Source organism: Epinephelus moara, chromosome 9, assembly GCF_006386435.1.
Source record: "Epinephelus moara isolate mb chromosome 9, YSFRI_EMoa_1.0, whole genome shotgun sequence".
In the NCBI taxonomy this organism is placed as follows: domain Eukaryota; kingdom Metazoa; phylum Chordata; class Actinopteri; order Perciformes; family Serranidae; genus Epinephelus; species Epinephelus moara.
The window spans coordinates 22,903,626-22,929,142 of record NC_065514.1 but is presented as its reverse complement, the minus strand read 5'-3'; the positions used below and the strand labels follow the sequence as shown (position 1 = coordinate 22,929,142).

The following is a 25,517-nucleotide window of genomic DNA, read 5'->3' as shown; positions in this document are numbered from 1 at the left end:
TTGTGCTACAAATGGATGCTAACACTCCTCTCCAGACACTGCGCCTTGCAGACCATCGGGTCTGCAGTGCTCACTTCTCCCAAGATGACTACTGCCAGCCGAAGAAGAGAAGACATCCAATCCCGAAACACCTCTTCCTCAAGAAAACGGCTGTCCCACGAGTAGAGAGAGCTACAGACACAGTGGAGTAAAGCTCTCGCGAGATGACGTCACACACAGCCCAGAGGTAAGGGAAAAGTTTACTATGCTATTTACAGAGATAGCACTGGCGATCTGAACCGGTCAGTGGCGAAAAAAAAAAACACTTTTAATGCGCAAACTTATACAGGACGCATTTGCACCGTTACCATTTTAGCTCGTTTCGCGGCTCCCAGCTGCGTCCTCCTCCCTCAATACTGAACCAATTTTAGAACAAGTTGTACCTATGAATCATACGCACACATACACATGGGGAAATAGAGCCCAGTTTGAAAAATACCTAAGTTATCCTTTAAGTCCTCCTTACCTTCGGTGATAAAAAATCCAAAAGAAGTCCAGACATTTGATTTAAACGCAGACGGCATGTTTCTGATTTCTTCCTAGTGTGCCTCCATCTTTGTTTTCATGAACTTCCTGCCAAATGCCGCTGACTACGACCTCTGCTGACCTCATCAAAAAAACAAACCAAAAAAAAAACACATCAGCACCATCTAGTGGACCAAAAAGCAATTGATTTTATTGTTCTTGTCCCAAAAGTTGTATTAAAATGTACATTTGCAAAAAATGAATGATGTATATAATAAAAGATTGATACTTGGCATCAGTGTATGGATAGAATATTGCCATGCAAAATATCGCGATACTATGCTGTATTGATTTTTTCCCCCACCCCTAATAAATACCACGAAATATGATGTCACTGGTACATTTTTCATTTTCTCAAGTTCCATGCCTGTCTCGACTCACTGCCAGCAGGCAGCATCTCTCATGTGGGGCAGTTTGTATTTTTCATTGCCAATATCATACAATATCAGCTGGTTAGACACAGCAACAATCAGAGCCTGTATCTTTTGTCATGTAAACACTAATGCATCCTGATGCGTCCTCGACAAGGACTATGTCAACAGTGCAGGATGTGGTGGTTGGGCTGATAACAGTGGTTTGATGCTCTATAACCCATTTTATCTCGAGTTGGATAAAATATTGCGTGACCATCTATTGTTTTACCCTATGGAAGGGGACGTGTTGAGTTTTGCTGACAGCGATATCTCCAGCTGTAATGACACAGCCGCTAACATGAGTAGCAAGCATACAGAGCAGCTAGCAAAAGTGTGGACGTAGTAAGTGCAAGCAAGGCAGTGAAAAAATCTGGTCAGCTGGAGATACATAATAGGCACAGGTGTGAACAGTGATGTGTCTCGGCTGTTCACTTGTGTTCAGATCACTGGAATGCATGTCAAGAGCGGGTCTACAGGCTCTCGGTGTCTTTCCACACATTTGCTATCAGTTGTGGCTGCGACTTCACTGGTCAAAGTTCACAACAGTTGGACTCTACGTGATGTGAGGATGCAAATTTCCTTTGCCACTGGAATGTTTTATTCACCCCTGCTGCTCGTATTGAATGCAAGTGAGCGGGAGAAGAAAATTTGCCAGTGTTAATTTGCTCATGTGTGACCGTACCCTAAAGGCACCCACTGTGCGCCAGCTCCTGGAGCTCTCTGACCATCCGCCAGCCAGTATCCACCACATGATGCAATATTTCCCTTCATTTTTGCTAACGGCACAGGTGGGGTGTTCCCATTCATCATTCATCTGCTCACACCGCAGTAGCAAAGACCTGGTTCAAATTCTGCAAGGTATCCCTTAAAGACTTTTAGAGTTAGTGAAAATGGAAACAGATTTTTTCTGCAACCAGGTTCTGTTTAATCAGCCTGGTACATCCGTAAAAAGAGACAATTTAATCACTTCCACAATGTGAGGCATTTGTCTTTTCCTTCAATCAAAACGCACTCATTCTGTCTCTGAGTCCTTCAAGGTCCAAGTCAAATGTGAAGACTGCATGAATCACGTTGAGGGTTCTTGTGAGTGTTTTTTTCAGGGCTCATTCAAAGGTGAGGTGTATACAGATGAAATTTTCAGATCAGACCTGAAGCACAACTGCAATTCTTAAGTCAAGGACTGAAAACACAAACATCCCTTTCCGGTGAGTGCCCCTGAGAGAGGGCAAAAAAAAAAAAAAAAAAACAGGAAAGTGCTTGCCTTTTTGGAATGATGCATTTAATGATGACTGAGCTGCAGAAAATACATTTATTGCAATATAGGATATCAGAATTTAAATAAGTGGAATGAAAATACATGTTCAATGTGGACAACCAACTTTAAGTTTAACAGTTTGTTTAGGCTGATCTGTGAATCCACTGCCATGCTCCTTTTATATATATATATGTATTTGTTCGACTCTGTTTCTGTGTCTCTTCCTCAGTCTGTCTTCGTCTCCATCCACCACCTCTCTGGGCATGTTCTAACACGATGCATAAATTCAGAACCAATTTTACACCACATTGCCTTGGCTCCGCTCTCCAAATACCGCCAGACTCTCGCACTCAAAATCCAACTCGACTCTCGACCTGTTTAAGTGCACCAGACCAAAAGAATGACTACAGCTTTCTGTGCACACTTTTTTTTTACGCAGACTTAATAGAACTTTTAATCATGTCTAAAATCTTTATGGCGCTGGCAAATTTTCATGAGCTATGACATAATGTTTATGAAGTGAGTAAAGGAGGGGAATTTGACCTGCATTGCTCCACAGTTGCACAGGAATTATGACTGTGTCCAGTGGACAAGGAAGAGAGAATATGTTGCTCTATGGTTGGCAATAAACTACTTTTAATAAGGAGGGTTTTAGGTTCAGGAGAAAAGAACGGTTTTAAAGGTGAACAGTTTGACAAAATGTACCTTATGTACCCCTTGTACCTTGTATTTAAAGTGTGTCCTTGGCTACTACAAGCTTAACAAAAAGCAACAAGCAACTTTTTTGCCTCTTTGTGAGTGTCCATTTAACCTTTTTTTCTGGCAGAAAAGCACTGACAGGGCACTGGGGACATCAGCGCCTTTCTTAAAAGTTAAGAACTAGAGGTGCTCGATGCGGGAACACCAAAAATTCGGAGCACTCGAAAAAAGGCGCTGGGTGCAGTGGTTTTTCTTTAGGGAGTGGAATAGACTCTCTCTTCATTGGGAACAAAAAAAGGGTGGGGAAGCCCTTATTTGCGGAGTTTGTATGTTGTATGTAAGCGTGGGTTTTCTCCGGGTACTCCGGCTTCCTCCCACAGTCCAAAGACATGCAGGTTAGGTTAATTGGTGACTCTAAATTGCCCATAAGTGTGAATGTGAGTGTGAATGGTTGTCTGTCTCTATGTGTCAGCCCTGTTATAGTCTGACGACCTGTCCAGGGTGTACCCTGCCTCTCGCCCAATGTCACCTGGGATAGGCCTCAGCCCCCCTACAACCCCTAACCGGATGCCCCCCCATGACACCTAACAGGATAAGCCATTACAGAAAATGAATAAATTAATATATGGACACTGAGCCTTAGAAAGTTTGTATTCTACTTTTGACCCTGAAAACTCTACAGTCAGTCTCACCTCAGTAAGAATCCATTTCTCCGATCTGCATCAGCTTGGCTCTACTAGAATCCAAACAGTCCTTGTCTTGGTCATCTATTAGTTTCTGTCTGGCATTTGATATTGTCAATTAAGTTTTGCACAAATTTCACCCGGGGAGAAAATAATCAAACATTAGATGATTGAGCTCCGCCCAGAGCCAGTTTTCACACAATGCTATATTCCTGAATCGATCAATTGCTTGAATGCTGTAAACGTGCTCCACCATTCATCCATTCTCGGAAAGAAGTGATTATATTTTAGTGCCCAGTCTTTGTAACCTGCCTTCTCTAATGTGAACAATCTGTGGCTGAATTATATCTTATCTTTGAAGGTATTAGGTTACATGCCTTTTGTTAGGAAGGGATATAAAAATGAGCTCTGGGTCAGTGTTTATCAAAAATCTTAGGGTGTGTGTCCACAAAGCAGTTTACATCCTCAGAAAAGTGCTGGGATAGAATGCTGGGGAGTGTTTGATCCCAGTGCTTCATAAAAAAAAGTGCGCAGAGCATCTTTTTTTTAATGACGTGCTGCACTTTGGTTTTGTTTTTATAGCAACAATATCTTGACACTACTGTTGGCTAGGTAGCTAATATAATGCTACATTAACAGATGGTTGAATAACACTCAATATTGGGGTGATCTGCCCTCACAAATAAGCTTTCCTGTCTTGGTTGTGAAAGTAGATAGATAGTAGCCTACCCCCCCAAAAAAGGGCAGTTATGTCACCAGTGCCTTTCTGAAATGTTTTTTTCCAACTCAAAATGCTCGGAGCAGCTGCACAAAAAAAGCCGGAGCACCCAGAAAAAAGGAAGAGCTTGGAAAAGGGAAAGGGTCAGGGTCATCTGACTGTAATGAAGGCCACAAGCCAAAAGACATTGGTCTTACAGTGAAGTTGTTCTGTGAAGTTTTGACCTCTCCAAAATGTAACTTTTAGCAGATAATTGATGAAAACAGGCCACAGACAGACTTAGACCTTGCAAAACGAAATCCAAAAAATACATATTTTGCTCTAAGTATCCTCCCTTATCTCAGTTGCACTGCATTGCTGTAATAATGTACCATGAAAGACACAGTTACCAACTGACAGCACTTAGAAGTGTAACCATGACCTATAATCATCCCTGTGGGGGTAAAGCTTTTTTCTCCTCAGTGGAGTAAATATGTATGAGCCATTATCAACTGTCCTCACATAAAATATGGATTAGGATATTGACACAACACACCACAACCCTTTTGTACATTTTTTTCCATGCTTACTTGTTTCAATTTTCTGTCAACAGGTGAAGCATTTCTTCTTAGATGCTCCTTCATAGTCAAGAGGAGAGCATTGATTTCCTTTCTGTCCATTATCCCCTTTCCACTCTGGGAGATTAGGAAGTGTAATCACTGTGATCCTGGGGATTATACAAGCAAAACATATGTACAACCATGAGGAAATTAGATAGATGTTATTAGCATAAAGTCATTTCTTTAGGATGTGACTTTGGCTAAAATAACGTTGTAATAACAATACCGAAAAATGTGATTTACAGTATAAACATATTTAACAGACACTCTCCGATGGACCTTTTATATCAGGCTTAAAATGCAGTTTGAAGCTGTCCACACTGTTAGGTTATTTTAGATTACTTATTTATCCATCAGTGGCTTAACACTTTGCAAATCCCTGGCAATTATCTCTATGTGGCAGCCCCTGTGCATTTAGCAGGAATGTGTGTTTTGATGTCGTGGTGGCAGCGCAGTACAAACAAAGCCTCTTAACTCTCACAGCCTCGATTTTTGCTCGCACCCTGACTTAAACACAGACATGCACACACTCTAGGGATGTGACCCAATTTGATTAACAAATTGAGCTCCAGAGACTTGATAAGAATGGACAAATTACCAACAGTGGCCAATAAATCTGACAAGGAGGGACAGCAGAGGTTGGAGAGGTATAGGATTGCTCACTTCCTCAATAGAGATTTAATATAATCACACTGGGTGGTAGACAGCAACCACACTGAGGAAGCTGTAGATTTTTTATTTTTTTTCCCAGGGGTATGTATGGACATTACAAATGAGTCAATAAAGTAAGGGTCACTGCTCTTTCCCCACCCCCTGACCTTGGCATATTATTTACTAAAAAACAAGTTTCTAACTATAATTCATGGTTAGTCATTTTGCCATGAATAAAAATGTCAAAGCAAGCTAATGAAAGTTTGGAGCCCTGTTACAAAAAGTTCAGAATCAATGTTTGATAAAAAGAAAGTTTTCACTTTGTTATGGTATTTCAGCAGTACAAAAAGTGGAGTATCATCAGCACATCACTGAAAACTGAACTCAACTGAGTACTACACAGGACCTAGAATTGATCTCTGGGGAACTCCGTAGAAAAAAAAGGCATGAAAGGAAAATATGCTTCCAAGTACAACAGAGCATCTTCCATTGGAAAAATCAGTCTGGTTGCAATGAAGAGCAAAACTTGTAATGACAACCCAATATTACAGGTGATGGATTCAAATACTGCAGTCACCCATTCTCTTAACTAACTTTGGTTTGATTTAGTTCATCCACTTCTGCTTCGGCAGATGAAAATAGATGTATGATTTAGTTCAGTGAAGTTTTAGTCACAGTACAGTAATGTAACTGTAAGCATCTACAATATACTAGTTCATATCTGTATGTAAGATTTCATATGAATACTTGAATGAGTTTTAATGTTTTTTGCCCAATTTCAATGGACAAATGTTTTCATTTCTAGAAAATACATCTTGGCCGACTTGAATAAGATCAGTTTATTATCATTCCATCTGAAATTAATACTATATTTCCCTAAAATGTACATCACTGAAGTGGAAGTAGCAACAATAAACTAATAAAGTTCTGCATACAACTCAAACAAAACAACTCATTTTTTTTTCAGTGGAGTATATTATGGATTGCATGGTTATCATTTGAATTTAACTAATCTTGAACTGAATTTAAATTTCATACTATTTTGGTATTTTCAACTTAGAACCTACTTTCTCATATTTTTGTGTCTGAGTGACTAATAGGAACAACAATATTTGAAACTGGTCCAGTATTGAGTGACAGGGTTGCAGCCAGCAGAGGCAAAACAGGCTGGAATGTAATCACTTAGGGCGATTATGCACTGTCAATTTGTGTTCACTAAGACTGCTTGTTTGTGCCACTAATGGGCTCAGATAGTTCTAAGTCTCTGAAAACATTATGGAAAGGATGTCTACAAGGTCGACCTTTTTGTATAAGTGTAAAATCCTTTTTGTTTAACCACTATCACCATACATACCAGACTCCACATAAAAAAAACAGTGATTTTAGTGTGTATAGAGCTGGTATATTTTCACATGTAACTGGGTGAGGTAAGAGTTTATTAGAACCAAACCAGACTTGGCAATTGTTGGAACAATGGAAAGACTAAACAAAATGGCTTTTGTATGTTTTATCTTATTTCTATCAACTTGCAATATAGTGTGTTTTAGGATCATAAAATTACTGTTTTTTTTAATGTAGTCTGGCAAGTCAGGGTTGTTTCTGTTTAGACAAAAATAATCTTACTCTTTAACAAAAAGGTTGATGTCTGACACTACTAAAAACAATCTGAGCTCCCCAGTGGCAAAAATAAGCACGTTTAGTGGACATAAACTGACGATGTGTAATTGCCCTGAGTGATTACATTGCAGCTTGTTTTGCAGCTGCTGGCTTCAGCACTCTCACTCAGTACTGGACCAATTTCAGAAATTGTTGTTCCCATTAGTTACTCAGAAACAAAAAAACATGGGAAAATAGGCTCCAGGTTGGAAAATATCGACGTTGCCCTTTAAATTGAACTTGAATTTAGTTTGAATCACCGTTATCCTTTTTCAGTTTCATAATCGCAGCAATCATGAGTCAGACCCACTGTGACTGACTAACCTGTGTTGAATAACTTGAATGGTCTTCACACATTTCTCTGTCCTGTCTTTAAGCACTGATTACCTGAAAAACTTGCTGATTAACGGTTGCCATCTTTTTGTCAGCATAATTGTATCCTAAAATATTTTAAATGATTGATTCTCCTTGAATTTCTGTCCACTTTTTCTCCTCTTCTCTTCTCACTGCCAGCTCCTGGAGGTGTCTTTGGGCCTCAAGGGGAGTCAGGGTCAGAGCCTGAAGATGACAGCCAAATGAAGTTTTACACAGAGCAGCACAGAGGACGAAGGCGCAGCAAAGGTGAGAGGGAATACAGGTGTATGTCTTTGTACATTGTTATAGATGTGTTACATTTATAATGCATTAACTTGCACGGAGGGGGAACCCTCTTATCCACTGCATACTGCTGAGAAGGCAATAAAGTAAAAAGGAGTAAAATACAATAAAACATTTTAAAAACAAATTCCAACCTCGCTCTGGTTGAATATGAGCCTATAGCTGAGGGAAATGAGGCTAGACATTTCTGGAATTGTCAGCGTAGCTGGAAGTAGGAAGGAGTCATGCACATTCCCGGTGGGGTTTAAAGTGCTGGTCCATGGCACAGCTCAATGACACTCAAAGCAGATATATGAGCTGATGTAAATGGAGGCTCAGTGATGAGCAAAGATGAGTCACATTTCTTTGATGGGAAGCATGATTTTAACTTCCCTTCCCACATAGCGATATGTGATAGTGAAGACTGTATGCAGATTTTGCTGTTGTGTGTGTGACTGGGTGACCTGGAGAAAATGAAACACAGAAAATTAGTCTGTTTGTGTTCCCCTGGGTGTCCATATTGATTAAAAACGAATGGAAATCCATGTGTTCTTATTATTTCCCATGCCTATCACATAGCACTGTATCAGAGGAGGTGGAAAAGGCATGCCATACATATTAATCTTATTATTATTATTATTACAGATCACAAGTGTCTGGTCCTGTTTGGATGCTGTAGTACAATAGGGTAATTTGTTATTGTAGACCATTCAAAAAACAATATTTTCAATACACGTTGCAAACTAATGATGTCTAAATCTATGTAATAAAGGAGATGCGCAGAGGTAGACAAAAAGCTACAGAGGCAAAATAAAGAGTATTTCTGTGGATGTTTTCTAGCCACAATAAGACTTACTTTGCCCTTCCCTTTAAATCTAAATGGGTTCAACTGAAGCTCATACAACAGTTCATATGATGTCTTATGTTAAGTTTTGTACATATTGGTGCCAGTATCGGTTAGGTTAGGTTTATGAAAAGAATCATTTTTGGGCATCAACGCTGAGTTATTTCAAGTTACATAAGTACATCACCTCACGTCAACACTCAAATAAAGTACGTGTCATGTCAACATGACATGACTTTTGGTTTCACACCGGACACAAACGGCAGTCTCCAGGGTCTCCAAAGTCCTGTGTTTGTTTGACCCGTCCTCCACTCCAATCACCTCCTTACATACACCATGGGTGCATTCCACATTACATACTTTTTTTTTTCTTTTTACTTTTAGTAGATACTGCAGCTGCCCTTCAAAGGTACATACTGTTGCATGCAGTATACACAGAATCAAGACATACTACTTTCTCATAACATTTCACCCTGAACTTTGACCCTCTTGCTTTTATATCCGTTACCTTGGAGATACAACAAATGCTGCTTACCGAGTTCGCCAGAGACGGAGACCCAGAGAACTCTCCTGTTGTTACCTTGCAATGTATGTAGTTCAACTCTAAACTTAAACCTGCACAGATTGTAGGTTCGAGCAATTATATTTGCGACAGTGTTATTACATCTGCAGTTCTCTGTCACTGTTATTTTTATTGCTATGTCCTTTTGTTATTGGTAATATTTATGATTATTTTGTTCACTTAAACAATCAACATTCCTATTATTACTATTCCACTGGTCATCAGTTGCTTGAATGCACTGTCTTCCGTCATTGCTTCATCTGTTTGTGGCTCAGTCGATGTGATGTATTGTCTACTGTGCAGAAGACTGTGGGTCAGAATAGCCAGAAAAGCATGTAGTAGAACACCCTGGTATTTTTGGCATTCTTAATTTCGCATACTTTGTATTGGGACATACTAAATCTTTTTCTGTCATACTGTATAGTGTGGTAGTATGGGTACTGGAACACACAGATAGTTGCTCTTTATACTGTGTTACCTGACTTCCTCCTGCGCTCCCAAGGCAACCTGCAGCCTGATCACAGCCTCCTGGCTCACAATTATGTGGGTTATAAACAACTTATTGTGCATTACATTTTGTACGTATATGAACAGTAAATGAGAACAACCTACTGAGTTACATCTTGCCACTCATCGACGTTTAGCACTTTAATCGACCTCTGTAGTTCATGGCTGGCAGAAGAAAAAATAATCAGGAGCAGCAGCGTTTTTGCAAAGCAGGAGTTACAACTCAAAACTGGAATGTTCCTGATTTCCTACAAAGTTAATTAGAATCACATTTGTCTCACAAAACCCAATGCGTAATATCTGAAGGTGATGACTTAATTTTGAACTGAAGAAATCTATCGTCTATATTTCATGAATATTTTTCATCACTCAAGAGACCCTGTACTAGATATTTGGATATTGATATTGAGCCTCTGTGGAAGGTGTTGTTAGTACTACAGGAATGTTGGTTATTCATGTTTATCTCAAGCAGCTATAGGTGGAATGGAGGTAAGGGTTGTGATTGTAGGTTTATGAAAAGGCACTCGAATAGGCTATATAGACTTAATTTAATTCAGCTGTGAATTACATACATACAGTTTGTAACAGTGTGTGTATTTTTGTGGAGTTTTAAATTATGTATTCTTCACAAATAAAAAAAGAATGTAAGGGTTCTTGTCTAAACTGTCCACTCCTTATAAATGGGCTCTTAGATTTTATTGGAAAGCACATGGGCTCACATAAAAACCCATGACCGTGATCTATGTTAAAGTTACAGCTTGTGTAAAAAGGCTGTGCTTTCTCTAGAAGATAGTGAGAGGGGAATAAATTAAAGGAAGGCATTTTAAGTTAAACGTAAGCTTTTTAAGCTTTACAATTACCCTGTGTATAGTAGTTGCTTTACATTCACTTATGTGTTTGTGTACTTGTCTGTTTTAGTGATTCTTTGCGTGTATGAGCACATCGACTCGGTGTTTGGTTTGTGGCCATAAAGTAAGTGAGCCACCGTGAGTGTACATGCTTTTGTCTACTCAGTAGGCTTTTATAGTAATTGAGGGACCCCGTTCACGAGCCCAGTGACACCACCCACACCCCAAAGGGATTAGCTGCTCTGCCACTTTTGCTGCGGACAGCTGTTGTCCCTGTCCCTTCACAACATCGTGACTGTGGTAGACATGTGATTCAGTACGGATGGATTCATTATCCTAACTTTGTCTCCCTGGTTTTGACCTTGAGCTGCATCTCACCGCTTTCAAACTTCTGATTGGATTCACCGGACTCTCCTGTCACAGGGGGTTACTGATTAAACTTGTTTCTATGATGGTTTATTGTTTCAATTCAATCCATTTGGCCATTTGCACATTGCATCAATAACTGTCCATCTGATCAAGCTTTATTTGAAAAGTCGAAATGTATAGTTGGAAAATGTAGAGGATCTGAGATTGTGTGTGTCTGTAATTTTCTGAGATATCCACTGATCTAGTCACATAACTCTTATAAGCAAATATAACTTTTGTTTAATACAAGGCACTTTACTAGTCTAACAATTTGCTACCAGCCAACTTCCACTGCTTAGAACATGAAAAAAAAGAATAGACCTACTACTACTATTGGCTTTGGCAACAAACCTGCAGGGTGCACACAGGGCAGCTCTCTTCTTAGGAATTATTCAAAAATTTTCTGAAGCATGCCGATTCTGAGACAATGGGTGTCCTGCAGCAACACTCTCTTCAATTTCTCTTATGTTTTCTCTTCATTAATGAATAAGAGAAGCCAAGTCCAGATGCACCAAACATTATCTGCCATCCAAATCTGCTTTTACCCAGGTGTGCTGAATGATGAATCCAATTTCATCATCAATTGGGGGCATATGGCCGATTGTTTGTTATTGGCAAAGGTAACGCCCCCTAAACACTATACTGTATATAGAAGGTGTTGTGCCATGTGCAAGTATGCTGGTGCATGTCCAAGAATTGCAGATGTGCCACCAATAAAAAGGCTGTAAGACGATCAATTTTAGCAGTACAGAAATCAACATACTGTTAAACAAACTTAAAGTAAACATGATTTTCCATAGCATCAGTAGTGGTATTATGGAAATGTCAAAAACCAAGCAATGGCGAAACATTTGTGATGCTTCAAATGGTCGCAAGTTTTCAGCATTTTCCCGGTTGTCAAAAAACCCATTAATTTCCATTAATCACATAAAAAGTAACAAGTTAAAAAATTAATGCTGATTAATCGAGTTCCGTGGTGCCCTTTGACCCAGTGCGAAATTTAAGGCCACATTGGCTTCATCACATGACGGAGGCAGAGGAGATGACAATGCTTGGCCCCATGAATGGAACATTTACATTTAAAAAAAAAACACCCAGATGGAACTGTTGATGGGAGCACCGTTCTCTACAATTTCTGCTGTAAGGAATTTTCATACCATTGGAGTACTAAAAGCCTTAAATTATAACCTCAACACAAAGTATTTAGCAACAAACCTGGAGGTCTGAGCTAGCACCACCTCTGATGCTAGTGCTGAAAGCCAGCCTAGTCAAGCCACACTCGACCAGGCGTTCAGACTCAAACTGAGTAAGTCTATCTGTGACAGGCTAAATAACTCCCTTGCGAAATGGATTGCAATGGACTGCAGACCAGTTTCATTGGTAGAGGACAGTGGGACAATTGTGTTCCAAATCCAGCAGCTTTATTATGACTCAGTCAAGAAGTCAAGAAGTCAAGAAGGCATGGCCAAAGCATCTAAAAGCAGTATGTAAGCCATCCAGCTGAATACAAGCAGTGTCGTCCAAGGGTTTTTATACCCTTAATTGGAATCAGTGGAACCAAAGTATGTCTTTCACCCACAAATTCACTAATTTAATATCTTATACTTACTCTAAACCATATGATTTTCTAAAAGTGATGATGAATAATGCATTTTTAAACCTATATTTCCCTGCATTGGAAGAAAAATGTATGGACTGTGAGAATGAATTTTTTTTTTATTTTCTTGTCTTGGTAAGCTCTCAACCACTTGTAAAATTAAAAGCACAAAAGTAAGAATAACATTGGTGAATTCCACAAATCAGTGCATACAGACAAAAATACAGAGGAAGATTGTGTATCGCTTACTGCATTAGGCTCATTTTGTGATACAGTTACAGCAGTGTTTTCAAACCAGAGCTATCACTACTTTATCCCTATCACATCCTAGTAAGCCTCCTTTCAACATGGCGACATGATAAATATCAGTAGACAGAGGTTAAGTGGCTAATTTCATTCCTTATATCTGGCTTGGAAATGGGAGCCCTGACAGAGCCAAAGGGCAACCAAAACAACCAATCTATAACCCTGTCAGTGGCAATAAGATCATATATCACGCCAGCGAATGATTCTTGGCTGTTCTGCAGGAGCTCGTGTATTCCAGGTCATCTTTTACTTACTCAGGCCAAACTTGAACCTGGGTTAGATTCATATATCAGGAGTTAAATTAAGTACATTTTCAAGGATTGAGGGAGGCTCGGCGGCTGTATTTTCAACAAAGGAAGGTGCTAAAGTGGATGATTTAGTTTTAGGCCTGTGTTATGAGTGTCTGTGTGTGTATTTTGTCCCTGTGTACAGAAGTACTCCCTATCAAGGATGTTCAAATGCAGTCATCTCTTTGAGACCCTGATGAGAACAGAAGGGCTTCTGTCAAACTGTTCACCTTTTACCTTTTTCTCTTTCTCTACCTCTAGGCCACCCACACAGTCCTCTAAATAAGGTCACCCTGACGTTGATTACCATCAGCACATGTGTCATTGCCATTGTCTATGCTACGCAGGATTCCTGCCCTCTCACTGTCAAGGTTACCCTCCATGTGCCTGAGCATTTTGTTGCGGATGGTAAGTGTAAAACATTCATTAGACCTTGGCTGAATATTCAACTAAAGGAATATCACTACCAATCAGTTTTACCAAGTTGGCTTTATAACTGTTTTTTTGTTTTGTTTTGTTCTGTTTTTATCGCACTGTTTTATTTATTTTTCTCTTCCTTCAATTGAAACTATAACCCAGAAGCAAAAATGGGAAGGGAAAAATCTGATCACTGACAAGAAACCCACTAAACTCAGTCAGAAAGAAACTTCACTGTAAAATCACTTATCACTTCTGTGAGACACCCACTGAAATTGTAGTAGAATATACCGTAGCAACATCAGCCTCGGGCAATGTTGAGCTTTGTGGTAGAAGCTAAAAAAGGATATAGATTTGTGGAGCATGTTATCATAATAGCCACTATTCATCATAGTACACCTTTGTTTCATTTTTTTCTTTTTTCCCAGCCATAATTGGATACAGTCGTCCTTCAAGCAGCAGCATACTGCAGGGATGACTGTCCAGTACGAGCTGTTATCGAGTGGTGAAGGATAATAAGTAATTTGTATAGTTTTTGTTGTTAGGAGAAACGGCTAATGGACCAGGGACAGCTCGGCATGCTTCCTCTGTTTCTATTTACAAATGGCTTGCAGTAAAATCTCCACCCCCTCATTGGTGATTTGTGGTTTTCAATTTCAATGCTTTACAGTGTCAGTGCCCCCTCTGCACGACTGATAAAGTGCAAAAAACGCATATCCATCCGACAAAAAAGTAAATCATGTGCGTGGTGGAACTGAAAAAAAAAAAAAATGAGCAAAAATCAGGAGCATGAAGCCCACACACTGAAAGCTCCCAGTGGAAAAAAGATTTATTATCACCACAAACAACTGAATGACATTTGGAGCCATCAGACTGATGAAGAGCAGTGTGCTCAAAATATGATTGTTTTTTCTGTGTTTTTGCACTGGGAGCCTTCAGTGTGCAGACTTTATTACATGTGACTGCATACGGTATATTGCATTATTAACCTATTCTGTGGTTTGCACCTTCTCAGTTGACACAAACATTCTATTGAACCAGTGTGACAGAAGTACTTCAAGGTTTATTTTTGTTTTATTCATGTCACATAAAGCTGGCTGCATGGCATACACACAACAAAATGTTGTCAAGAAAGTAGAATACATAGAACCTGGACTTAAACTTTTTTGACAATACTGAGTTGATATTAGGCGTCTGCTTTTTTACATGCTAACATGGAGACAGTACACAAAACATTTGAGAAATAAATGTAAAACGAGGATAAGTATGTAGGTGCTCAGGCAACTGCCCGAGAGCCATCCCACTGAGTGTGTTTTAAATTCCTTGTTGGCTGTGGGATAATTGTAAATTGGGTCCGTGTATTGGCAAGATACCACAGTATAAACCTTGCTGGGAGGTAAGAGAGGCCCACATGGAAAATGTGCAAGGAGTTAAGTGAAGTAAGAGGGAGTGAGGAGCTGAGGCAATTTAACTAATGATTGCCATATCTCTGAAAGCATTCACATATCAGTCGATCAGGTGCTCTTGCCGCCAGGGCCTCATTTCTAGTCCACCCACACGCCCACAATTTGTGTGCACCTAGACACACAATAGAAATGGAACAGTACACAAAACTTCAACTTCTACAGTATGCTCTGTAACTACACGTAAGATGAGAGTCTAAAACTGATGAAAAACACGTATCTCCACTTTTGACGATTTTGACTTTCTACAGTGCATGGAGTGTCCATAATATTCCCTAGCAACTGTTAGCATTGGGTATCCAAATGACCAATGGAAAGACGTCTTATTATATCATCTATTCAACACGTATCTCCATTGGGTGTCAGAAGTGTCCATCAAATCGTCAAAAGTGGAGATACGTGTTTTTCATTGGAAAGCAACGAAATATAGTGTTGAATACTTTCAATGGTTAGTAGCTTGACTTTTTGTTCTGGGCTTCTGAGTTATATCATTAGGCGCTGACATTTTTTCTCACCAGTTCTACCCGACCCATCAAATTACATATCACTTCACACACAGTATAATTGGATTCTGTCAAATCATAATGAAACTGGGCCCTGTGCAAGAACTACTCGTAAGAAATAAATTGTTGTTAAGTGGCACATATGAGTGATTGAAGGGAATTTGTGGCATTTTCTTGTACTTTGAATTTTCTCTTTCTATGAAATTTATGAGTGGTCCAGACCTGTCTTTTGAGTAATGTGCAGATAATCTGCCGTTATCCATACAAAGACAATAATTTGTTTTAAGAATTAAAATGCCTTAATCTGAATTAATTTGGAGCTTGGGGAGATATTTCACCTCCCAACTGACCATTTGTATACCAGTTACTCAGCCTGTGTTCTGTTGAATTCATGAAAAAAAAGAAGTTTTTCTCACAAGACAAGGTGAACGAAGAATCCAAAAAATGAGAAAATTCATGATGAATTGAAGTTAAAGGGGTCCGCGTTTAACAACAGCTAAACTATATCAAACATCCTTTTACAAACTCCCACACAACTCTAGCAGGACAATCCAAGTCTCATTTATCCAGTTGTATGCTCAGTACTTCCCAAACAGACAGACCCTTTTGACAGAAAACTGATCAAAAAGTGAAACTTACCTATGCTCTCTTCAATGCCAGACTCCATTGACAAAAACAGTCATTTTACCTTGCTAAAAATGAGAGCTGCTGGTTTAGAGCTGCCTCAATCTTTTTTCTTTCTTTCTTTTTTTTTTTCTTTTAACCCAACAATGGCTAAACATTTGTGAGGCTGTGAATGCTTTGCTCTCTGGCTAAACCCGATAAGGTCTGACCCAACCTGCCGGGATGGGCCAGGTTGTGAATTACCAGCATTTTCCCAGGTGTGAATCAGATCAGGTTTGCACTAATTTCCATATTTCTATAAGTTTTAACAAATGCTTAAGTGACACTTCAGCATTCATTAATTTAAATAGTGTCCAACACCTCTGGTGCTCTGAATAACAGAATCAGAGTGCGCTGTGGTGCTTGGAGTGACTCTTTACGAATGGCCTATACCACACTGAAAAGACTTAAGTTGACTGAAGCTTGTGAATATATATATTTTTTACAGTGCAAATTCAGGTATGTAATCGGGCTCAGGCCCAAAACTGCTGCCGTGTTTCAGACTTGGGTTGAGCTGGGACAGAAACTTTGTTTCATGTACGGCCGGACTTGATTGTTTTGGGCCCTATCAAAGCTCTAACACTAAATTTCAAAGAAAACGGTATGACATGGAGACAAAAAAAAGTGTTGCCCAAGCCAAGTGCTCAATGATGATAACTAGGGGAGTCAAGAAGGCCTGGCCAAAGCATCTAAAAGCAGTATGTAAGCCATCCAGCTGAATACACCCAATGTCAGCCAAGGGTTTTTATACCCTTAATTGGGATCAGTGGAACAAAAGTTCAAGTTCACTTTATTATTGTCCCGGATGGGCAATTTGGGTTGCAGCAGGCATAGAAATGACAAAACCACACATAGAACATGCAACAGACAAAAAAATGCCAAACCCCCCCCCCCCAAAAAAACCCATGAAAGTATTCATTTAGCCCTCAAATTTACTGATCTTATATCTTAAATTTCTTAACATCTTAAAGCCCCTTCCGACAGGAAACTATACTAAAAGTGAAATTTATCTCTTCAAAGCCAGACTGACAACTGATGATTCAGCAAAGTCACACAGTAACACAAACAAACTACTGAGTGAGATCAGCTCCCTCTTCAACAAAGTCAAATTGCTGTTTGTGTCAGTGGAGTCTGGTTTAGAAGAGAGCATGGACACGTTTCACCTGTAGTTCAGTTCAATTCGGAGAGGGCTGACTGTTTGGGAGTGCTTAGCATACAACTGTATAAATGAGACTTAGATTATACTGCATAAAGTTGTCTAAGAGCTTGTAAATGGATGATTTGATCTAGTTTTGCTGTCGTTCAACGTGGACCCCTTTACTTCTATTTATCAAGCATGTTCTCCGTTTTTGGATTCTTCACAAAGTCATACAAACTCGTATATACAATGGATATACAAATGGACATTTGGGGGATGAAGTGTTTATTTGAATACAATTTGGTAAATGACTATAAATAAATAAATAAAATATATTTAAGACAAACTTGCCTGGTATCTCCAGAAATGTCACGTCCCCTTGAAATTATTGTTTTTATTATTTACACTTGTAAAAATTTTGTGAAACCTGCCCACAAATATGGCAGTGTTTGGGGCAATTAATAGAGTGTGGTGAATCCAACTTCGAACAACCGTATAAACTAGTCTCACAGAGAAAGTCAGAAAGGTTTTGACCTCATTATGCTGTAGTCTATCGCAAGGTATCTGTACCACTGTGAATTTAATATTGATATGTGTAGTCCCCGTAGAACGATTATTGTTTTCTGTGACCTCCTCACCTTTGCCCCACCACTCCTAACAAGGCAGAGTTTTCACAGAAGTTTCTTAAAATTATGGAAGCTCCCTGGGCTGACCTCTGACTCGATGCTCACTTCTCAACTTTTAAAAGTAAGTGATCAAAAATTCATGATTGGAGTTTGATGAAAATTTCCATAGATATTCACGATCACCAGAGAGCTAATTATTTTAATTTGGATGACTCCGTGGCCTTTCCTTTAGTGCCACCCTCAGGACAGACTTCGCCTTTCGTATCTGTATGTTGTGTCTTCCATACAGCACCTTTTTTTATTAAGCAGAGCCTTTTACTTTTAGTTTTGTTGTTCCTCTGCAAACTTGTGTATAGTGGAATTGGACTCAGAAAAGCAGACACCTGAGGCAGAGCAGATGTGATAAAAGGCGGCTTAACCCAATAGTCTGGCAGGCATACAGTCGGCAGCAGGCAGGCAGTCAGAGCAAACAAACAAACAAATCCAACAGATAAACAAACAAAGCAAATCCAAACTGGCAAGCCAAGTATAAATATAAGTTAGGTCAGGACAGGAACAGGCGAGAATAAGGACTTTAATGCTATGGCATGGCTACAAGGCTACGCATATGATCTGACATGCAAGAGGTGTGAGCTGCCCACTGTAAACGACTCTCCATATACTGCAGGAATAATGAGTGATGGAGGCAGAGGAGCATACATGTGATGAGGTCAGTAAACACAACAGCGCAGGCCAGTAGACAGATGATACATGGCAGGAGATGGGAAACAAACAACACACAAGCTAATGTGTAGGTAGCATGAAGAAATGGAGACAGGATACATAATAGCGGGACCATTTAGTCAACATCATGACAAACTCATTGCTAAATCAAATGTGGGTGGAATTAAATATATCTTCTCAGAGGTTAATGAGGTTAATACTTAATGTTCTTTTTTTCAGCACTCCAAAGTGTGAAGCGAGTCACCGGATTCATTAACAAATTAGGAAAGAATTACATATTTAATATTAAGTCTAGGAAGGAAAGCTTTTTGTTAGACGACGGAAACAGAGCGGTGTTATAAATCACTTGCTTAAAATTACATTCCAAAGGTGATAATAAGATTAAAAAAATGCATCATTTATTCACATAGACAGACATAATCAGTGCCGGACCTCGCTCATTCGGCACACTAGGAGAGTTAATTAATAAATGAATGAATGATTATTAAATTTATGGTATTTATTACAGACAGAAACAGAAGCCAATTAGAAATCAAGATGAATAAATATTATAGGTATGAAACATAAAAATAAGTAGCAAAAGTAAAAGAATATGGTATGTGCAAATTTGAACCTCAATTTAATTTTTTTTGTTAATATTTTTTAAGGTATTTTTACTTTTTAATTTTATTTGATTTTATTTAACTTTTTTAATTCAATTCAATTTAATTAAATTAAATTTTATTTTATTTCATTTTATTTTCCCCTTATGTTCAATATTTTTAAACTCGACATAATAGGAATAATCGGTGTTATTTAGTTGTGTCTAATCACACAGCTTGACTGCCATAACCATACAATGAAAATATCACAGGGAAAAAAAGCACTAGTATGCAGCAGGAACAAAAGCGTAAGAAATGAAAATAATATTAAAAAGCTGTCTGTCAGTGTAAATGGTTTTCTAAGGGAGGACTATTGTTGCACTTGTTCAATAGAAAAAAACAACTGCTCGATGTGCACAGTTTCTTTAATCTTGTCCGTTGCCATGATACAGATGTGCTCTGCTTTCTGTTCTAAATCTAACAGTTGAAAGGGGTTTAATCTAACAAAATAATTTAGCCCAACCTTCTGCAATCAATTCACGATATGCACAGCCAAATTGCCAGCAATCAGCGATGTTCTTACTGCTCAGGAGGGGTTTCTTCACAGGTCTCAGAGAAACCAGCCCATAATCTAACAATTGCCTCCTCTCTGTGTGAGCTGAGACCATTAGATTTTTTTTCCACCCTCTCAGCAAATGAGGGCTACCGGCAGCTCTGTTCTCTAACTGCAGTGCTGCAGGAAATGGCCTTGTTACGCTCACGTTTGGTCAGCCTGACCTGGGAGGTGCTTTTAGGGATCCCATCTGATGACTTATGTATGCATATCAGCCTTTTTCAGGGTACTGGATGTTCCTCATAAGAGCGGCAACAACAACATTTTTTTTCTTTTTTTTTTTTCTTAATTAAGGGAGTTGTGGGTTGGGGAGGGCGGGGTTTAAGTTATAGATTAAATCAATTACCATTGTGTGAAGTAGAAGAAAACATGTAGTCCTCTATAGTAAAGCATCTTAAACATCAGCCAGGAAGGTTTGTTTTTTTTTTTACAATATTTTTAATTTCAGCAGTGCCGGACCTAGTGGATTTGGTTTCCTTGTCCGTTGCATCCCAGATCTTCTTCCGGCTGTTGCTGGGAACCTCCAATAAACCAGCAGAAGATGATCGAAGTGTTCTTGGAGGCAAATAGATAAGACAGGGGTTAGCAATGTAGCTCGGTCTCAGCCCATGTAGGGCTTTGTGTACAAGGAGGAGGAGCTTAAAATCAATCCTAAATGTAACAGGAAGTCAGTGCAGAGATGCTCAGACTGGCCTGATGTGCTCTCTCCTCTTGGTTCTGGTTAATAGCCAAGCTTATTATTTTGAATCAGCTAAAGTCTCTCAGTGGTGTTTGTTGGGAGGCCTGTAAAAAGTCGAGCCAGCTTGAAATAAAGGCATGAATCAATTTCTTTTTTTTTTTGTGATCAATTTTTTTCTTTATTCAAGAAATATCTTTATACAAAAAGGAGAAAAGAAAATGAGAACAAACATGTCAAGATTAAAAGCAGATACACTGTCAAGTAGCACATAAAATAATCAGCAAGATCAAATAAACAGAAAATAATAATGAAATCCTTGAAAATAATCAACAGCTTAAACTAAATCTGAAATCATATAAATAAACCCTCCCACCCACCCCCTACCTCAGGGACATGGACGCAGTACACAAAACAGCTTCAGTGACTTTCATTCTAATAAATTCTTAAGTTTCACAGAAAGAGAATTCCACATTTCAATAGTAGTCTCCTGTGCTCCATGTACACGGGCTGTAGATAGTTCTAAGTATACAATGTCCAAATACATAAGAAGCCATCCCGAAGTGAAAGAGAATGCGGCGACCAGTTTCTTGGCTGCCGTAAACCCAGCCAGCAGGGCACGGCTATTAGACAGTGACAACCCCAGGGTAGACAGATCATTGAGAATGAATATGATAGGTGATAGTGGTACAACAAACCCAAACAGTTTAGAAAGATTGGAGGCAACCATCCCCCTGAACACAGACACTGGGGGGAAGTCCCAAATCATGTGAAAGAAGGCGCCGACAGCATTCAAAGAGCAAAGCTTACAGTGGGGATCAGAAATGAGCTTCATGGAGCAAAGCTTCCTTGGTGTCATATGATCAATCAATCAATCAATCAATCAATCAATCAATCAATCAATTCATATAAGTTCTGTGAACAAAATTAAAGTGGATCTGCTGGTGATCCGGGTTTCTAGAGGCCAGCAAAATGTTAGACCAGACTTTCCTCCAATCATGATCTGTGTTAAGATTTGATATATTGGCCCTCCATAAAACTTCCAATGCCAGGGGTCTATAAGCATGCTCGGAAATAAACCAATATAGTTTGGAGACTAGGCCTCTCGTGCTTCTGGCACTGCGTAGAATCTTGTCTAATGGTTGTGGTGTGAGCGGAAACGGAACTCTGCAAGCCCCCAAAACAGATCTCAATTGCAGATAGAAAAAAAAGGAAGAACGCGGAATATCAAATTGTGTGCACAAATCTTGAAAGGAGTGCAAACCCCCGTCTCCAAAAATATCTCCCAACGTACGAATTCCCCTCTCCCGCCAGTGAGGATATTGTATGGGGCGTCCACCTATCAACAGTTTGGAGGGGAGGGGAACCCACTCATCTTTTCTATAGCCCTCCAGACAGCGATCATCTGACAGACTACTGGGCTGAATGTTTCTCTGCGTCGTGCTAAAGGCACGTTAGAATACAGAAAGTCTTGAAGAGTGTATGGATGTACAAAACTCTCTTCCACGGCCCGCCAAGACACTGCGGCATTAGGCTCAAACCAGGTTATTAAAGGTCTGAGGGTAAAGGCCCAATAATAAAACTTAAAGTTTGGCAAAGATAGCCCACCTGCCAGTCTATCTCGTTGCATCGTAGTGAGCCTTATACGAGGGCGTTTGCCTTGCCAGACAAATTTAGTCACTGCACTCTGTAGCTTGCTCATCAATCAGTTTCTCTGCACCTTTTTCATTTAGAAATGGTCATAGCTTGGCGATGTTTCTGAGGTTGAAAAGTAATCATCTTGTTAATGTTGGACCTGAAGCTTAGGTTTGAATCAAGAATCACACCAAGATTTGTAACTTCAGATTTGATTCAGGGAGTTAAGTTCCCCAAGTTATTAAGCAGCATTTCTCCTTTTGTTTTAGGGCCGACAAGCAGGATGACAGTTTTGTCTTCATTTAACGTCAGGAAATTATTGCTCATCCATTTATTTATTGCCAAAAAGCTGTTATTACAATGCTGGACACATACACTCACTGATGAACACATTAAGGTGATCTGTGCTGTCACGACGACAGCCACAGTGGAACAAGAGCTTAGAGTGTGCTGTGCTCTTATAGTCATCCATACAGACCCATTCTCAGAACCCATTCACAAACATCCGAGGTTGACACACTTCAACTTTACTTCAATCCATACTGTAGCAGCAGAATAATGGCTACAAGCAATGCAATATTTACTTGAAGGCAGCACTGCAGGGATGTTATTAGTCTATACAGTCTAGATGAGGAGCTCCAGTCGAGTTTGCCAGGTTGTCAGATAATAAAACTTTAACATATGAGTGTATTTTTGTAAGGCTCTCTGTGGGTCAGGCTTTCCTGCCAAATGAAAAGAAGCAGCCAGTGACTTCATGTGTGTAGGAGGCGACAAATGCAAGCGTATTTTATTAGGAATTTGGAACAACAAAATTGGTAAGAAAGGAAAAAAAAAAATAAGCAGATGAGGTTTGGGATAGTGTTGCTTTATCTGCATTCTTTGCGGGGTATTTCTCCTCTGAGTTGTGTGTTTTACTGCAGGGCATTGGCCTTGTAACTTTTCCTGTGACTCAGCTTTGATTGCTGGCTACTGTCTAAGCTTTTCTATCTGCATTAATCCTCTCTTTTAAAAAAACAGCCTAGAGACCACCTTCACAGAGTTTCACGTCATAAAAGAGAATATATGCGCGAATCCTTTTTTAATCTCACAATTACTATCTTTATGCCCCAGCCTGGTTTTTGCAGCTCATTTTAAATTCACTTTGACACAGAAATGTAGACTCGCACTGCAAACACCTTCACGAATTTACCTTCCACGACCCAGCAGTATACACACAATATAGCTGTGTAAGAATCTTTGTGCTCACCAGAGGGCTGAAGCACAATCTCCTCAAAGCTCCCTTTGGAACTAAAAGTCATTGGCATCAATTAGGGATAATCTTGTTCAGTGATCAGAGTTTAACGATTGGTCTGGGAGCAGTAAGAAAGAAAGGTAAGTCAGCGTCAATGAGCATAGCGTTTACTGATTGACTCGTGAAACTCTTTCAGCCCCTCTCCTGCAATTACCAAGGAAATCCCATCAATACTCACATTATAGGTCTTAATTTTCTCATTTAAATTCAGCCTGGTCAGGAAGGGAATTGAAATTACAGTGAAAACAAAAGAATTAGCTACTTTCCAATTGATTTTGCAATAGAACCGGGAGAGGAACCTTTAAAATACCAAACAATCAAGCCCTTTTTTAACCTTTGCACTTTTCTTTTCGAGCAAAATAATTTTGTTCTGTTTTTTTTTCTTTTCTTTCAGGAAGTAGTTTTGTGGTGAGCATGGGCAGCTTCCTTGATGTTTCTAATTGGCTAAACCCAGCCAAGCTAACCCTCTACTATCAGACCAACTCGTCTACACAGTGGGTCCTTGACTACTGTGGCCAAAGGACCACGGAACCCTGCGAGCAGATCTGTGACCAGGAGACAGGTTAGTCCATACGAACATGCACACACTGGGGTCTATTTATTGAGCAAAAATTACAATTTCACTGATTATTTGTTCCTTTGGGGAAACCTTTTATCACTAGGATATTTGCTGTCCAATAACTGGTATGCACTTCAATGGCAGACACGTTATATAAAGCTCTCAAAGTCACACCCTCATAACTGCAATGCTGTTTGACCGATAAACACCTCGTCTATTCATTTCCTCAAAGTGAACATGAAATGATTCATTGTGCATGTTTTATAAGCCCCACATAGCATTAAAGAAAACATCTTTTTCAACCCTAGGTAATAATTACAGGGGCACATTAATAGAGAACGACTTAATTTAGTTTGCAAAAAGCTGGGGGTTCATAATCAGTGGACATGTAATATGTACGGCATTGAGTCAATTTGAAATTCTACACACTGGTTAGAAATGTAATTTAAAGACATATTTCAAGCCCTGTTGAGCGTATTGAGATTAGAAGAAAATGCAGGCATTTGAATCTCTTTTATGTTGTGATAATTGCAAGGACTGCAATACCCAGAATGAGGAGGAATGAAGGACAGCTCTTTTTGCTACAGGGTCACCTCCATAAATGTATTTCAGTGTTTGTGATTTGAAAAAAAAAAAAAAAAAAAAAAGTCCTCGGAGGAGCCTGGTGTGAGTGCTTCATGCACATCAAATACATTTTGTTTGAAAAAATGGCAGTGATTAAATGATCATATTGATAATTGTCATGCAGTGATGAAAGCATTAATACTTGTATGGAATCGGATTTGTGTTATCACCACCAGCTACAAAGCTTAATTCCGTGTCAACAAGCTTAATATGTTATTATCAGATGTCTGCAATGAGCAAATACACGTCTCTTTCTTTAGATTGTATGCATACAACTATAGATACCCTGTTTTCTACTCTACATTTATTCTAAAGATATTAGTTTATCTTTAATTCATTTAATTAAACAATTAAAAGAATGTATGACATTTTAAAACATAAGAATGCTATGAATTACAAAACAATGGCAATTTGGGGATTTCCAAATCCCAACCCTACACCTGCTTAGTCATGTTTTCTAAACAAATTTCTATATATTACAACAAAATAAAGTACGTGTTATTGATAAAAATACAAATATAACCACAATTTATTCAATATAAACATAGTACTGTAAGTCATGTTATCCTGTAGCCATTCTGAATCTGATGAATTTCACTTGCAAAAAAGTCTTCATACCAAATGTGAATAATTTGTGCAAATGAACTGCACATCAATTATTAAAGATTTTGAGCCCATCTATCTATCTATCTCTATGAACTTTTGTTTTCCACAGTGCAAGGCTTTTTTTTTCGGAGATGTTTCTATTTTTGAGAATTTCAGATGCCAATAA

General features: G+C 39.1%; 1 protein-coding gene across 1 annotated transcript in view; it reads left to right on the top strand.

Annotated features, from left to right (window-relative positions):
* The window catches only part of LOC126395591 (astrotactin-2-like), a 434,195-nt gene that overhangs the window by 179,939 nt on the left and 228,739 nt on the right, over positions 1-25,517 (top strand). Inside the window, exons 5-7 of the mRNA XM_050053178.1 lie at positions 7,752-7,859; positions 13,495-13,641; positions 23,957-24,124. Of these exons, the coding sequence (XP_049909135.1) occupies positions 7,752-7,859; positions 13,495-13,641; positions 23,957-24,124 (423 nt within the window). The remainder of the gene's footprint in view (positions 1-7,751; positions 7,860-13,494; positions 13,642-23,956; positions 24,125-25,517) is intronic.